Source organism: Macaca nemestrina, chromosome 9 (genome assembly GCF_043159975.1).
Source record: "Macaca nemestrina isolate mMacNem1 chromosome 9, mMacNem.hap1, whole genome shotgun sequence".
NCBI classification, from domain to species: Eukaryota; Metazoa; Chordata; class Mammalia; order Primates; family Cercopithecidae; genus Macaca; species Macaca nemestrina.
The window spans coordinates 362,378-376,277 of NC_092133.1; the positions used below are offsets into that span (position 1 = coordinate 362,378).

Sequence of the window (13,900 nt, forward strand, 5' to 3'; positions counted from 1 at the left end):
GGGAAGGGCCGAGCCTGGCCATCAGTCCCACCTCCCCTGAACTCCAGGCAGCACCCAATGGGCAGCTGGGAGGCCTGGGCTGGGTTCTTCCTTGGGAGGGCAAGTGGTTTTACTGGACTCTGCTCACATGGGCCAACACACAGGCACAGAGCGGGGAGAAGCCCCAGGCCCACCTGCCTCCAGCCCCGCTCAGGCCAGAGCCCACAGCCCCAGCCCCAGACCCTGCTCCCCACAGTCTGGGCAGACCCCACTGTAGCAGGCACTGGTGGTTGGCTCGGAAACTCCAGAGGTTCTGCTGCGCCTTTCTGCCACCCTCCACGTGGGGACACGTGAACACACTTGCACACAGATTGGGGTATGGGAGGGTATGGCACAGCGGGGGCCCACAGCCCCATACCCACAGAGCCCTGAGGCTGCACACTGCCGCAGGCGGGCACCCGCTGTGTCCCAGAGCTGTGGGGCCACGGCTGGAGGGCTCAGGGGTGCATGGCAGCACTGTTAGGCAGGCAGGCAGGGTGTCAGGTCTGTTTGGACACGGGACGTGTGTGTTTGTGTATGTGGTGGGGGGTGTGCATATATGTTGTATGTGCACATGTGTTTTGTGGGTGTGGACTATGTGCATGGTGGGTGTGCGTGTATGCTGTGGGTGGTGTGTTTGGGTGTGTGTGCACCGTGTGCTTGAGTGTGCGTGGTGGATGTGTATGTTGTGCATGGTGTGGAGTGTGTGGGTTTGGGAGTCCGTGTGTTGTATGTATGTTATGTGTGTTGTGTGTGTGATGGATGCATGTGTATGTTGTGTGTGGTGTGGAGTGTGTAGGCTTGGGTGTGTGTGTGTGCTGTGTGCGTGCGTGTGCCTGGTAGATATGCATGTATCTTCTGTGTGTTTGGGGAGTGTGTGTGGTGTGTGTGTAGTGGATGAATGTGTATGTTGTGTGTGGAGTGTGAGGGTTTGGGGATGTGTGTGCTGTGTGCATGTGTGTGCTTGTGTGTGTATTGGATCCGTATGTTGTGTGTGGTGTGGAGCGTGAGGGTTTAGGGGTGTATGTGTGCTGTGTGCATGCATGTGTGCATGTGTGTTGGACGCATATGTATGTTGTGTCTGGTGTGGAGCATGAGGGTTTGGGGTGGGCGTGTGCTGTGTGCATGTGTGTGTGTGTGGTGTAGAGTGTGAGGGTTTGGGACTGTGTGTGTGCGTGCATGTGTGTGTGTGCATGCACGTGTGTGTGTGCAGGCATGTGTGTGTGCAGGCGTGTGTGTGCACGTGCGTATGTGGTGTGGTGTAGAGGGTTTGGGAGTGTGTGTGTGCGGGTGTGTGTGTGCGCGTGTGTGTGTGCGTGTGTATGTGCGCGTGTGGGTGGGTGCGTGTGGTGTGGTGTAGAGTGAGGGTTTGGGAGTGTGTGTGTGCGGGTGTGTGTGTGCAGGCGTGTGTGTGTGCAGGCGTGTGTGTGTGCGGGTGTGTGTGTGCGGGCGTGTGTGTGTGGGCATGTGTGGTGTGGTTCAGTCTTGTCTCTTCAGGCCCCTGTGGGGAGGCTTCTGTCTGGGGAGGCTTCGGTCTCTCAGGGTGGGGTGGTCTTGGGGGTGGGGTGAGGCTCTGGGTCTGCACGGGGCTCAGCATGGCTGCAGTCAAGGGTGCCTGGGGCTGGGCACGGTGGTTCACACCCATAATCCCAGAACTTTGGGAGGCCGAGGTGGGCAGATCACCTGAGGTCAGGAGTTTGAAACCAGCCTGGCCAACATGGCAAAACTCCGTCTCTACTGAAAATATGAAACTGCCCGGGCGCGGTGGCTCACGCCTGTAATCCCAGCACTTGGGGAGGCTGAGGCAACAGACCACTTGAGGTTAGGCATTTGGAACCAGCCTGGCCAACATGGTGAAACCTCGTCTCTACTAAAAATACAAAAAAAAAAAAAAATTAGCCAGGCGTGGAGGCAGGTGCCTGTAATCCTAGCTACTTGGGAGGTTGAGGCCAGAGAATCGCTTGAACCTAGGAGGTGGAGGTTGCAGTAAGCCAAGATCGAGCCACTGCACTCACTCCAGCCTGGGCGACAGAGCAAGACTGTCTCAAAAAAAAAAAAAAAAAAACCACTTAGCTGGGGTGGTGGCACAAGCCTGTAATCCCAGCTACTTCTGCGGAGGCAGAAGAGTCAGTGTCTGGGACGCCCTACAGGCCTGGATTGCAGCTCCACAGGGACCTTTGCCCCTTCTCTGGGTGACTCAGCCACCATGGGAGGAGGTCAAAGGGCAGGGGGGATGCCCCAGACAGCCCGGGGTCGGGGCCTGGCCTGGTCTGGTTCAGGGGCCCTGCTTCTCCTCAGGACCCCCAGCTGGTTCTGATGCTGGGCAGGGGCTCTTGTCCGGGCATTGGACCCCACTCCCACTGCCGTGCTGCCTGGGCCACCCCTGGAGCCCACCTCCCCGACACACAGCCTGGGGGCCCAGAATTCAGGACACGGTAGCCCCTAGAACAATGGTTGGTGGTGACTGCCAAGCAGCCAGACTGTGGGACTCCGAGGGTCCCCTCTCCAGACAAATGGCTCTGGGCACCAAAGGGTCCCCCACGCCACCCAGAGGCCACCTCTCTACAAGGGAGAAACACCAGGAGAGGAGGGGCAGGAGGGCCCGGGCTTAGAGGAGGAGGAAGAGGAGGAGGGCACCTCCACAGGAGGGGGGACCCCCATAGAAGGAGGGGGAAGAGGGACACCCCCACAGAAGGAAGGCAGCCTCTGATTCCAGGGTCCAGCAGGAGCCCGGGTGTTTCCCTGAGCTCCAAATCACAGCCACGCCCTGGCCCCAGCCCCCTTCCTGTTGGGCAGTCACAGGCCTGCTGGTTTCAGCCTGGCACCACCCCCTTCCTTGTTCTGGGTGATTCTCCACCAGGCCAGGGGAACCAAGGGGCAAGGCACTGTCTCATGCGTTTGGAGCCCCAGAGGAGGTGGAGCCTGGTGGCAGACCCCAGACCCTCAGAGGGCCCCTCCTTCTCCCTCCCACCTGCACACTCCCCTGAACCAGGTCCCCGAGCGCAGCACGGCCGGGCCCCCTCTGGCTAAGGGCCAGGCCTCCAGGTTTGGGTGGGGTGGGGATCGGGGCTCAGGGATGGTGGGCATTACCTCCTCATGTCTGGGTCCCCGTCTCTGTGGAGAGAGTGCTCAGGGAGCTGCAGTGGCTGATCCCAGTATCTGGCACCCGGCCCAGCTCCTCCTGCCCAGGCCCAGGCTGCTTGGGGCTTTATTGCTGCCGCTTGGGGCGTGTCAGGACAGAGGTCGGAGTCAGGGATCCCATCCTGCGCAGCCCAAGTGACTGGCTCTGCAGCCGCCCGGCCCACTCGGGCCTGGATCTGAGTGGGGACACCCAGCCGCCCCCTCAGGGCCTGCCACACCTGACTGAGGAAGAAGTTTGCCTTTAAAAACCCGCTTGGTGGCCGGGCGCGGTGGCTCAGGCCTGTAATCCCAGCACTTTGGGAGGCTGAGGCAGGAGAATCGCTTGAACCTGGGAGGTGGAGGTTGCAGTGAGCCAAGATGGCGCCACTGCAGGGCAGCAAAGAGCGAAACTCCGTAAAAAAACAAAACAAAACAACAACAACAACAACAAAAACCTGCTTGTCATGAAGGCTGAACTGAGCTCACAGCCAAGGCAACTTGGAGGGGTGTCGCAGGCAGCTGTCCCCATGGAGGGGTGTCGTGGGAGGGGTGTCGTGGGTGGCTGTCCCCTTGGAAGGGTGTCGTGGGCGGCTGTCCCCATGGAGGGGTGTCATGGGTGGCTGCCCCCTGGAGGGGTGTCGTGGGAGGGGTGTCGTGGGCGGCTGTCCCCTTGGAAGGGTGTCGTGGGCGGCTGTCCCCATGGAGGGGTGTCGTGGGCGGCTGTCCCCATGGAGGGGTGTCGTGGGCGGCTGTCCCCATGGAGGGGTGTCGTGGGCGGCTGTCCCCATGGAGGGGTGTCACGGGCGGCTGTCCCCATGGAGGGGTGTCGTGGGCGGCTGTCCCCACCTCTGTTGAAGTGCTTCCTTCCTCAGGTGGGCGTGACAAATCAATCCCCCATCCAGCCCCACCCCACCTGCCTATCACACCCGCCCCTGCCCACCACCTGCGGCAGCACTGTACCGGCTCAGCTCCACCATCACGGAACCCTCACCCCCAACCCCACCACCTTCCCCACCGCTGCCAGGCGCTCCGGCCAGTCCTTCCTTTCTGGCCACACCAGCCTGAGGAGTCTTACATGCTGTGTGGCTGAGGTCTGCCACTCCACGGGGCCCAGTGCCCTGATTGCCTTTTTTATGTTTTTATTTTTTTTTGAGACAGAGTCTCACTCCGTTGCCCAGGCTGGAGTGCGGTGGTGCAATCTCAGCTCACTGCAACCTCCGCCTCCCGGGTTCAAGTGATTCTCCCGCCTCAGCCTCCCGAGTAGCTGGGATTACAGACACGCACCACCGTGTCCAGCTAATTTTTGTATTTTTAATAGATACAAGGTTTCACCATGTTGCCCAGGCTGGTCTCGAACTCCTGACCTAAGTAATCCACCCATTTCGGGCTCCCAAAGTGCTGGGATTATAGGCGTGAGCCACCACACCTGGCCCTGACCACTGTCCTTAGCCATCCCTGGCACACCCTGTGAAACAAAAAAGATTCCAATCTTCCCCAACCCCACCCGACTGATGGACCTCCCTAGGCCAAGGGCATTCCACCGTTAACCTACAAACTAGTTCAGGCCACAGTGGGAAGTGGGGGTCTGACAGGCCTCATTGTACCCTCTCCTCCTTTTGGAATTCAGGCAAAACGGACCAGCATTAACATTAAAACAGAGACCTTAAGACTGAAAGAACAGACTCTTTAAGTCTGACAAGAAATAGTCCCTTTTATTGATTCTATCTGCATAAACTTGGTCTCCACAACGCCTTGTCTTAATCCTGACTTTCCCTGCTATTGATTCTAGGTCTTTAGACAATAACTTAACTCTTTTGACCAATTGTCAATTGGAAAATTACTGAATCCACCAATGACCTGGACACCCCCCGCCTTTCCGGACCAAACCAATATACATCTCCCGTGTACTGAGTGATGTCTCGTGTCCCGAACGTGTATGAAACCAACTGCACCCCAACCCAAACCAGCTGCACCCCAACCCCTCGGGCCGCAGGTGTTCTCAGGATCTCCTGAGACGGCGTCATGGGCCTTCCTTCACTCATATTTGGCTCGGAATCACTCTCCAAGTATTTTACAGGATTTTACTCTTTTCCTCGACAGCCCCCAGTGGGCAGCTACTGTTGGGGGCTCTGAGCCCGCCGGCTGCAGGGTATGGGTTCCTCCCAGAGCTTCATGTGCAGACACAAGTGGGGGCAGTGCTTCCAAGCGGGTGGAGTGAGGGCCCTCAAGAACGGCCAACTCCGGGCTTTCCAGCGCGACCCGCAGCGTCTGAGCTGCTGAGGAGTGGTCACCCGAAGAGGCAGCTGGGCTTGGGTGAGAACAGACGTTCCCGGGGGCTTCTTGCTGGGGCTGTTCCTGAAACCACCTTTGCAGAAGCTATGATGGTGAATCTGACCTAACCGACTCCATCTTACTTCTAACCTCCAGCCTGTCCTTGTTCTTTCCTGGGTGCAGGTCACACAACTTTGGGAGGATCTTAGTTTACAGTTTAATGTTAAAACAAAGATGAAAACAGCCCTTTCCTGAACAAACTCCCTTCTTGCCTGGGGACCAGACTGCCTTTACAAAACTAACAAAGTAGCCACAAGATTGGAAATTATGGTTTAGGAAACTTCTAGTGGCTTGAGGCATCGGCGGGAGTGGCCAGGTGGCGGGAGGAACCGTTACGGGAACTGAAGTTGCCGATTAAGCCTGATCAAGATGCCAAGCTCCCAAAAGCACTGAGACTTCAGGGCAGAGCCCATGGGGGAAAAGCCAGTGGGGAGCCTGGCCGGGATGGGTGAAGTCCTGGGCAAGAAGCTGGAGGAAAGGGGCTTTGACAAGGCCTATGTTGTCCTTGGCCAGTTTCTGGTGCTGAGGAAAGATGAAAACCTGTTCCGAGAGTGGCCGAAGGACTCGTGGTGCCAACGCCAAGCAGTCCCGGGACTTCGGATGCCTTCGAGAGCATGTGACGCCTTCTTGTGATGCTCTCCGGGAAGCTCTCGATCCCCAGCCCTCATGCAGAGTTTACAGCTGAGCAGGGACTCCTCCCCTGTCCTCTGCAAAGGAAAAGATTGCTACTGCCATACTCACCTCCAACGTACTCTGGGATCTTTTGGGAGTTTTCTCCCCTAACCATTTCAACTTTTTTGGATTCTCGTTCTTGCAGGACTCCCACTTCCTTTTTCCCTTGCCAGTTGCCTGGCGACAGTTACCAGCTTTCCTGAATGGACTCCTGGCCCCGTCCCTCACCCCCACCCTCACTTTCAGTCCATTTGATACCATTTGGCTCTTTTTTGGCAGGACAGTCACTGTCCTTGTAAAGTTCTTTAGATCAAGAAAGTCAGTGGCTTTCATGAAAGAAAAAAAAGTAAAATAAAAAGGAAATTATGGTTTAGGAGTCAGGCAGCTGGAGGCCACGAGATTCTAAACCTCCCCAATTACTCTTAGGGAAAACGTCACTATTGTAAAACCTAAGATTGGTGCTCGGGACATTTTTCGGACTCTGAACTTGGTGGAACAGCTGGTGCCACCCAGATCCGTGAACCGGCTCATCTCGTCTTGTGGCCCCCACTTAGGAAGCACAAAAGGACAGGCTCAGCTCCCTGTGATTTCATCTGCAACCCAACCCATCAGGACTCCCCACTTCCCAACCACTACCCACCAAATTCTCCTTTAAAATTTGAGTAGTAATAAAACTCCAGTCTCCCATTCAGCCGGCTCTGCGTGAATTAAACTTTCTGTGTTGCAATTTCTCTCTGTCTTGATAAATCGGCTGTCTCTGGGCAGCAGAAGGAGCCTGTTGGGCAGTTAAACTCCCACCCACCCCCCAGTGGCCGAGGGGCTCCACGGGGGAGGCAGCAGAAGGCCAGTGGCTCAGGGAACTGGGGTCCCCAAGGGGATTATGAGCAGTGATTGGCAGGCCAGCCCGAACTTGAACGGGGGGATCAGATCTGGAGTGAGAAAGTCACAGGGAACCTCCCTGGGTTCCCACATAGTCCCAGCCGAAGGCACAACCTCTCCCCATCCCTCTGGCCCAACACAAGTCTGTGCATTCACACCGAAGAGCCAGGAGACACCTGGTGGGAAGTGGAGGCTGGGAGCCTTAAAAACTGCATCAACACAGAGCGTGCCCCCGGCCCCGCCTCGAGGAGCCAGCAGAGTGGGTTCCGCAGCCTGAGGTCTGTGCACACAGTCTCCAACTAAGGGAGGAGACCACCCCTCATATTGTCTTATGCCCAATTTCTGCCTCCAAAGAAAGAAGAAGTAAAAACTAAAAGGTGGAAATGAAATCCACAGGCAGACAGCCCACTGCCACGCCCTGGACCTGGTGGTTAAAGATCAACCCCTGACCTAACTGGTTATGTCATCTATAGATTCCGGACAGTGTATGGAAAAGCACTGTGAGAATCCCTGTCCTGTTCTGTTCCGTTCTGATTACTGGTGCTCGAAGCCCCCAGTCACATACCCACTGCTTGCTCCATTGATCACGACCCTCTCACGCGGACCCCCTTAGAGTTGTGAACCCTTAAAAGGGACAGGAACTGCTCACTCGGGAAGCTCGGTTGTTGGAAACGTGAGTCTTGCCGAAGCTCCTGGCTGAATAAACCCTCTCCTTCTTTAACTTGGTGTCTGAGGGGTTTTGTCTGAAGCTTGTCCTGCTATACAACCACACAGTCCAGTGTGATTCAAGGAAGACAGGCTTAAAAAAACTGGGTGGAGGCCGGGCGCGGTGGCTCACGCCTGTAATCCCAGCATTTTGGAAGGCCGAGGCGGGCGGATCACAAGGTCAGGAGATCGAGACCATGGTGAAACCCCGTCTCTACTAAAAATAGAAAAAAATTAGCCGGGTGCAGTGGCGGGCGCCTGTAGTCCCAGCTACTCGGGAGGCTGAGGCTGGAGAATGGCGTGAACCCGGGAGGCGGAGCTTGCAGTGAGCCGAGATTGCGCCACTGCACTCCAGCCTGGGTGACAGAGCGAGACTCCGTCTCAAAAAAAAAAAAAAAAAACTGGGTGGAGATACCGGGCCACATGCTACAGAGGAAACCACGTCCACTGATTTCAACAAAACAGCAACAACAACCCTTGGGAGAAAATATCAGAACTCAAAATGTTTGCAATATATTATCTAAAACATCTAGTCTTTAGTAAAATGAGACAAGTCCCCAGGCTGGTCTCGAACTCCTGGGCTCAAGCAATCCTCCCAGCTAGGCTTCCCAAAGTGCTGGGATCACAGGCATGGGTCACTATGCCTGGTCTGTTGTATATTTTAAATTAATAAAAAGCATAGAATTAGAATGTTAGCACAAAGAAATGATATATTCTTGAGGTTATGGATACCCCAATTATCCTGATTTGATCACTACACATGGCATCCACGTACCCCATGGATATATGCACCTATTATGTACCCATAATAATTAAAACTTTTTTAAAATTAAAAATAAAGGGCCAGGTGCAGTGGCTCACGCCTGGAATCCCAGCACTTTGGGAGGCCAAGGCGGGCAAATCACGAGGTCAGGAGATCAAGACCATCCTGGCTAACACGGTGAAACCCCGTCTCTACTAAAAATACAAAAAATTAGCCGGGCGAGGTGGCGGCGCCTGTGGTCCCAGCTACTCGGGAGGCTGAGGCAGGAGAATGGCTCGAACCCGGGAGGCGGAGCTTGCAGTGAGCCGAGATTGCATCACTGCACTCTAGCCTGGGCCACAGAGCAAGACTCCGTCTCACAAAAAAAAATACAAAAATTAGCCGAGCATGGTGGTGTGCACCTATAGTCCCAGCTACTAGGGAGGCTGAGGCAGGAGAATCACTTGAATCCGGGAGGCAGAAGTTGCAGTGAGATGTATTGTGCCACTGAACTCCAGCCTGGTTGACAGAGTAAGACTCCTTCTCAAAAAAATAATAGAGAGAAAGAGAGAAAGAGAGAAGGAGAGAAAGAGAGAAGGAGAGAAAGAAAGAGAAAGAAAGAAAGAAAGAAAGAAAGAAAGAAAGAAAGAAAAGAAAAGAAAAGAAAAGAAAAGAAAAGAAAAGAAAAGAAAAGAAAAGAAAAGAAAAGAAAGAAGGAAGGAAGGAAGGAAGGAAGGAAGGAAGGAAGGAAGGAAAGAAAGAAAGAAAGAAAGAGAGACTTATACCCAGAATATAAAACGAACTCTTACAACTCAACGATAGAAAGACAAACAACCCAACTGAAAAATATTCAAAACATTTGCACAGACATTTCACCACAGAAGATTTACAAATGGTGACTCCACCCCGAGAAGATGCTCAGCACCACTTGTCATTAGGGCGACATGGACTCAAACCACAGCTACACTCCTATAGGACGGCGTTATGAGCTGTGTCCCCCCTAAATTCATAGTGTGATGCCCTAACCCCTCCGAATGTGACGATGTTTGGAGGTGGGTTTTTAAAGATGTGAGTAAGGTAAAACGAGGTTATTAGGGTGGACCCTAATTCAACAGGACTGGTGTCCTTATGTGAAGAGATTAGGACACACAGATACGCCAAAGGGAAGACCAGTAAGGATACAGGGAGATGTGGCCACCCACAAACCCAGGGAGCGGCCTCAGGAGCTGCTGACAGCTTGATCTCAGACCTCAGCCTCCAGTGCTGAGAGAACATAAATTTCCATTGTTGAAGCCGCCCAAGCTCTGGCAATTTGTTATGGCAGCCTGAGCTAAGACCGATGGCTAGCATAAGAAGACAAAGTCAAGGATCAAGAGTTGGCTGCTGGGCACAGTGGCTCACACTTATCATCCCAGCACTTTGGGAGGCCGAGGTGGGTAGATCACGAGGTCAAGAGATTGAGACCAGCCTGGCCAACAAGGTGAAACCCCGTCTTTACTAAAAATACAAAAATTAGCCAGGCGTGGTGGCACGAGCCTATAGTCCCAGCTACTTGGGTGCCTGAGGCAGGAGAATCATTTGAACCTGGGAGGGGAGGTTGCAATGAGCCAAGATTGCGCCACTGCACTCCAGCCTGGCGATAGAGGGAGACTCTGTCTCAAGAAAAAAATAATAATAATATCAAGAGTCGGTGAGGATGTGGAGAAACTGGAGCCCTCCTACACTGCAGGTGGGAATGTAATATGGTACGGCCACTTTGGAAAACACACTTTAGCATTTTCTTTAAAAGTTAAATGTCAACTTCCCATCAAATTTGGCAATTCCACTCTTCAGTATCTACCCAAAAGAAATAAAAGCACACGTCCACCACGACTGGAACGAGAATGTTCATCACAACATTGTAAGCAGCTGACAAACTGGAAGGAGTTCATGTGGACGAATGGATGAAACCTGGATAATCCATGGGTTAACAGCAATAATGGCCAGGCGCAGTGGCTCACACCTGTAATCCTAGTACTTTGGGAGGCCAAGGGCAGTGGATCACCTGAGGTCAGGAGTTCAAGACCAGCCTGGCCAACATGGTGAAACCTCGTCTCTACTAAAAATACAAAAAATTATCCAGGCGTGGTGGCGGCGCCTGTAGTCCCAGCTACTCGGGAGGCTGAGGCAGGAGAATGGTGGGAACCCAGGAGGCGGAGCTTGCAGTGAGCCGAGATCACGCCACTGCACTCCAGCCTGGGCGACTGAGCGAGGCTCCCTCTCAAAACAAACAAACAAAAATTCCTAGCCCTTTGAAGGGCTTACAACTCTAAGGGGTCCACGTGAAAGGGTCGTGATAGATCGAGCAAGCGTGGGGAACGTGACTGGGGGCTGTATGCGTCAGCTAACAGAACAGAAAGTGGTGCAATGCTTCCTCATACAATGTCTGGAATTTACAGATAACACAAGTAGTTTAAGTCAGGGATCAATGTTACTATTTTCCTTTAACTACCAGGGCTGGGTGGTGGCGCCAGGCTGTCTGGCTATTTATTTTACTCTTGTTTCTTTTTAACTTTCTGCTTTCTTTTTCTCCTGTCTTATAAACTAGGCAAGGAGTGGGGGGCAGCAGGAGAAGTAGTGGTCTCCTTCCTGAGGATGTATGTGTCAGGTGTGTTTGTGAGGTGTGTTAGGTGTATGTGTGAGTGTCTGAGGTGTGTGTGAGGAGTGGTACGTGTGAGGTGTGTGTGGCGTGAGGTGTGTGTGTTCAGGTGTGTGTGGTGTTTCTGGGGTGTGTGTCTGGCATGTGTCAGATGTGTGGGGGTGTGTCTGGGGACGTGTGTAAGGTGTATGTCCGGGGTGTGTTTCAGGTGTGTGTGAGATGTGTGATGTGTGTATGGTGTGTGTGAGGTGCATGTGTCTGAGGGGTGTGTGGGGTGTGTATGGGTGGGGTGTGTGAGTTGTATGTGAAGGGGGCCTGCCCCTTGTATTTCTCATCAGGTGGAGACAAGAGACTGAGAAAAGAAATAAGACGCAAAGTATAGAGAAAGAACAGTGGGCCCAGGGGACCGGCACTCAGCATACGGAGGGCCTGCACTGGCGCTGGTCTCTGAGTTCCCTCAGTATTTATTGATTACTATTTTCACTATCTCAGCAAGGGGAGTGCAGCAGGAGAACAGGGTGATGGTGGGGAGAAGGTCAGCAGGAAAACATGTGAGCAAAGGAATCTGCGTCATAAATAAGTTCAAGGAAAGGTACTGTGCCCGGATGTGCACGTGGGCTAGATTTATGTTTCTCTTTACCCAAACATCTCAGTGTAGCAAAGAGTAACAAAGCAGTATCACCGCCAGCCTCTCAACTCCAGCCATAGGGCAGTTTTCTCCTGTCTCAGAATAAAATGAATGCTCAGCCTCACACCGAGACATTCCATTCCCAGGCACATGCAGGAAACAGAGGCCTTCCTCTTATCTCAACCGCAAAGAGGCCTTCCTCTTTTACTAATCCTCCTCAGCACAGACCCTTTACGGGTGTTGGGCTGGGGGACAGTAAGGTATTTCCCTGCCAACGAGGCCATATTTCAGGCTGTCTTAGTGAGGGGAAACCTTGGACAATATCCAGGCTTTCTTGGGCAGAGGTCCCTGTGGTTTTCCTCAGTGCATCATGTTAATAGAGAATGGAGAATGGCAATGACTTTTACCAAGCATACTGCCTGCAAACATACTGTTAACAAGGCACATCCTGCACAGGCCTAAATCCCTTAAACCTTGATTCAACACAGCACATGTTTCTGTGAGCACAGGGCTGGGGCTGAAGTTACAGGTTAAAAGCATCTCAAAGCAGAACAATTTTTCTTAGTAGAAATCAAAACGGAGTTTCTTCTGTCTTCCTTTTCTCCATAGACACAGTAACAGTCTGATCTCTCTTCCTTTCCCCCACAGTATGTGTTTCTGGTGTCTACTGTCAGGTGCGTGGGTGTGTCCGGGGTGTGTATTGGTGCGTCTCATATGTGTGAAATGTATGTGTGAAGGGTGTGTGTGAGGTGTCAGGTGTGTGGGTGTGTCTGGGTTGTGTGTGAGGTGTGTGTGTGTCGGGGTGTGTTTCAGGTGTGTGTGAGATGCATGTGTGATGTGCGTATGTCTGGTGTGTGTGTCTGGTGTGTCTAAGGGGTGTGTGTGTTGTGTGTTTGGGTGTGTGGTGTGTGTGAAACGTGTGTTTCCTGTGTGACTGGTGTCAGGTGTGTGTTTGGGTATGTGAGGTGTGTGTCTGGGGTGTGTGAGGTGTGTGTGTTTGGGTGTGTCTGGTGTGTGTGTTTTGGTGTGTCTGGTGTGTGTGAACTGTATGTGTCAAGGGCATGTGTGAGGTGTGAGTTGGGAGTGTGTTTCAGATGTGTGTGTAAGAGGTGTGTGTGATGTGTGTATGGTGTGTGTGTCTGGTGTGTCTGAGGGGTGTGTGGGGTGTGTGTGAAGTGTGTGTTTGGGTATGTCTGGTGTGTGAGGTGTGTATTTCTGGGGTGTGTGTCAGGTATGTGGAGTGTGGGTCAGGTGTGTGTATGTCAGGTGTGTGGTGTGTGGGTCAAGGGTGTGTGAGGTGTGTTTGGGTGTGTCTGGTGTGTGTTTCTGGGGTATGTGTCAGGTGGGCATCAGGTGTGTGGGGGGCATGTGTGGGTGTGTCAGCTGTTTAAGGTATGTGTTTCTGGGGTATCAGGTGTGTGTGTGGTATATGTGAGGTGTGTGTGTGGATGTGTCTGGTGTGTGAGGTGTGTTTCTGGAGTATGTGTCAGGTGTGTGTGTCTGGGGTGTGTGTGAGGTGTGTGTCTGGGTGTGAGGTGTGTGTTTAGATGTATTTGGTGTTTGAGGGGTGTGTTTCTGGGGAGGGTGTCAGGTGTGTGTGGGGTGTATGTGTGACAGGTGTGTGTTTGGGTGCGTCTGGTGTGTAGGGTGTGTGTCAGGCATGGATGTGTCGGGTGTGTGTGTGTGAAGTGTGTGTTTGGACGTGTCTGGTGTTTGAAGTGTGTTTCTGGGGGTGTCAGGTGTGTGTGTCAGGTGTGAGGTGTGTGGATGTCTGGTGTTTGACGAGTTTCTGTGGGGTGTCAGGTGTGTGTGTGTGAGAGGTGTGTGTTTGGATGTATCTGGTGTTTGAGGTGTGTTTCTGGGGTGTGTGTGTCAGGTGTGTGGGGTGTGTGTCAAATGTGTGGGGTATCAGGTGTGTGTCAGGTGTGTGTGAGGTGTCAGGTATATGTTTCTGGGGGTGTGTGAGGTGTGTGTGTCAGGTGTGGGGTGTGTATCTGGGGTGTCAGGTGTGTGTGTCAGGTGTGTCTGGGGTGTGTGTCAGGTGTGTGTCGCGTATGTGTGAGGTGTGTGTTTGAATGTCTGGTGTTTGAAGTGTGTGATTCTGGGGGTGTGTCAGGTGTGTGTCTGGGGTGTGTGTGCCTGGGGTGTGTGTTTGGATGTGTCTGGT

General features: G+C 53.3%; 1 protein-coding gene and 1 pseudogene across 2 annotated transcripts in view; one reads left to right on the forward strand and one right to left on the reverse strand.

Annotated features, from left to right (window-relative positions):
* LOC105471164 (zinc finger protein 511) overlaps nt 1–13,900 on the reverse strand; it is a 42,847-nt gene that overhangs the window by 2,559 nt on the left and 26,388 nt on the right. The window contains exon 1 of one of the 2 annotated variants that reach the window (XM_011723578.2): nt 3,109–3,214. The exons of the other annotated variant lie outside the window; for it this stretch is intronic. Coding sequence (XP_011721880.2) covers nt 3,109–3,116 — 8 coding nt within the window. The 5' untranslated portion in view covers nt 3,117–3,214. Of the gene's footprint in view, nt 1–3,108; nt 3,215–13,900 lie in introns of those variants that run through there. 2 annotated transcript variants of the gene reach the window in all.
* On the forward strand, nt 5,791–7,272 carry LOC139356027 (barrier-to-autointegration factor pseudogene; annotated as a pseudogene).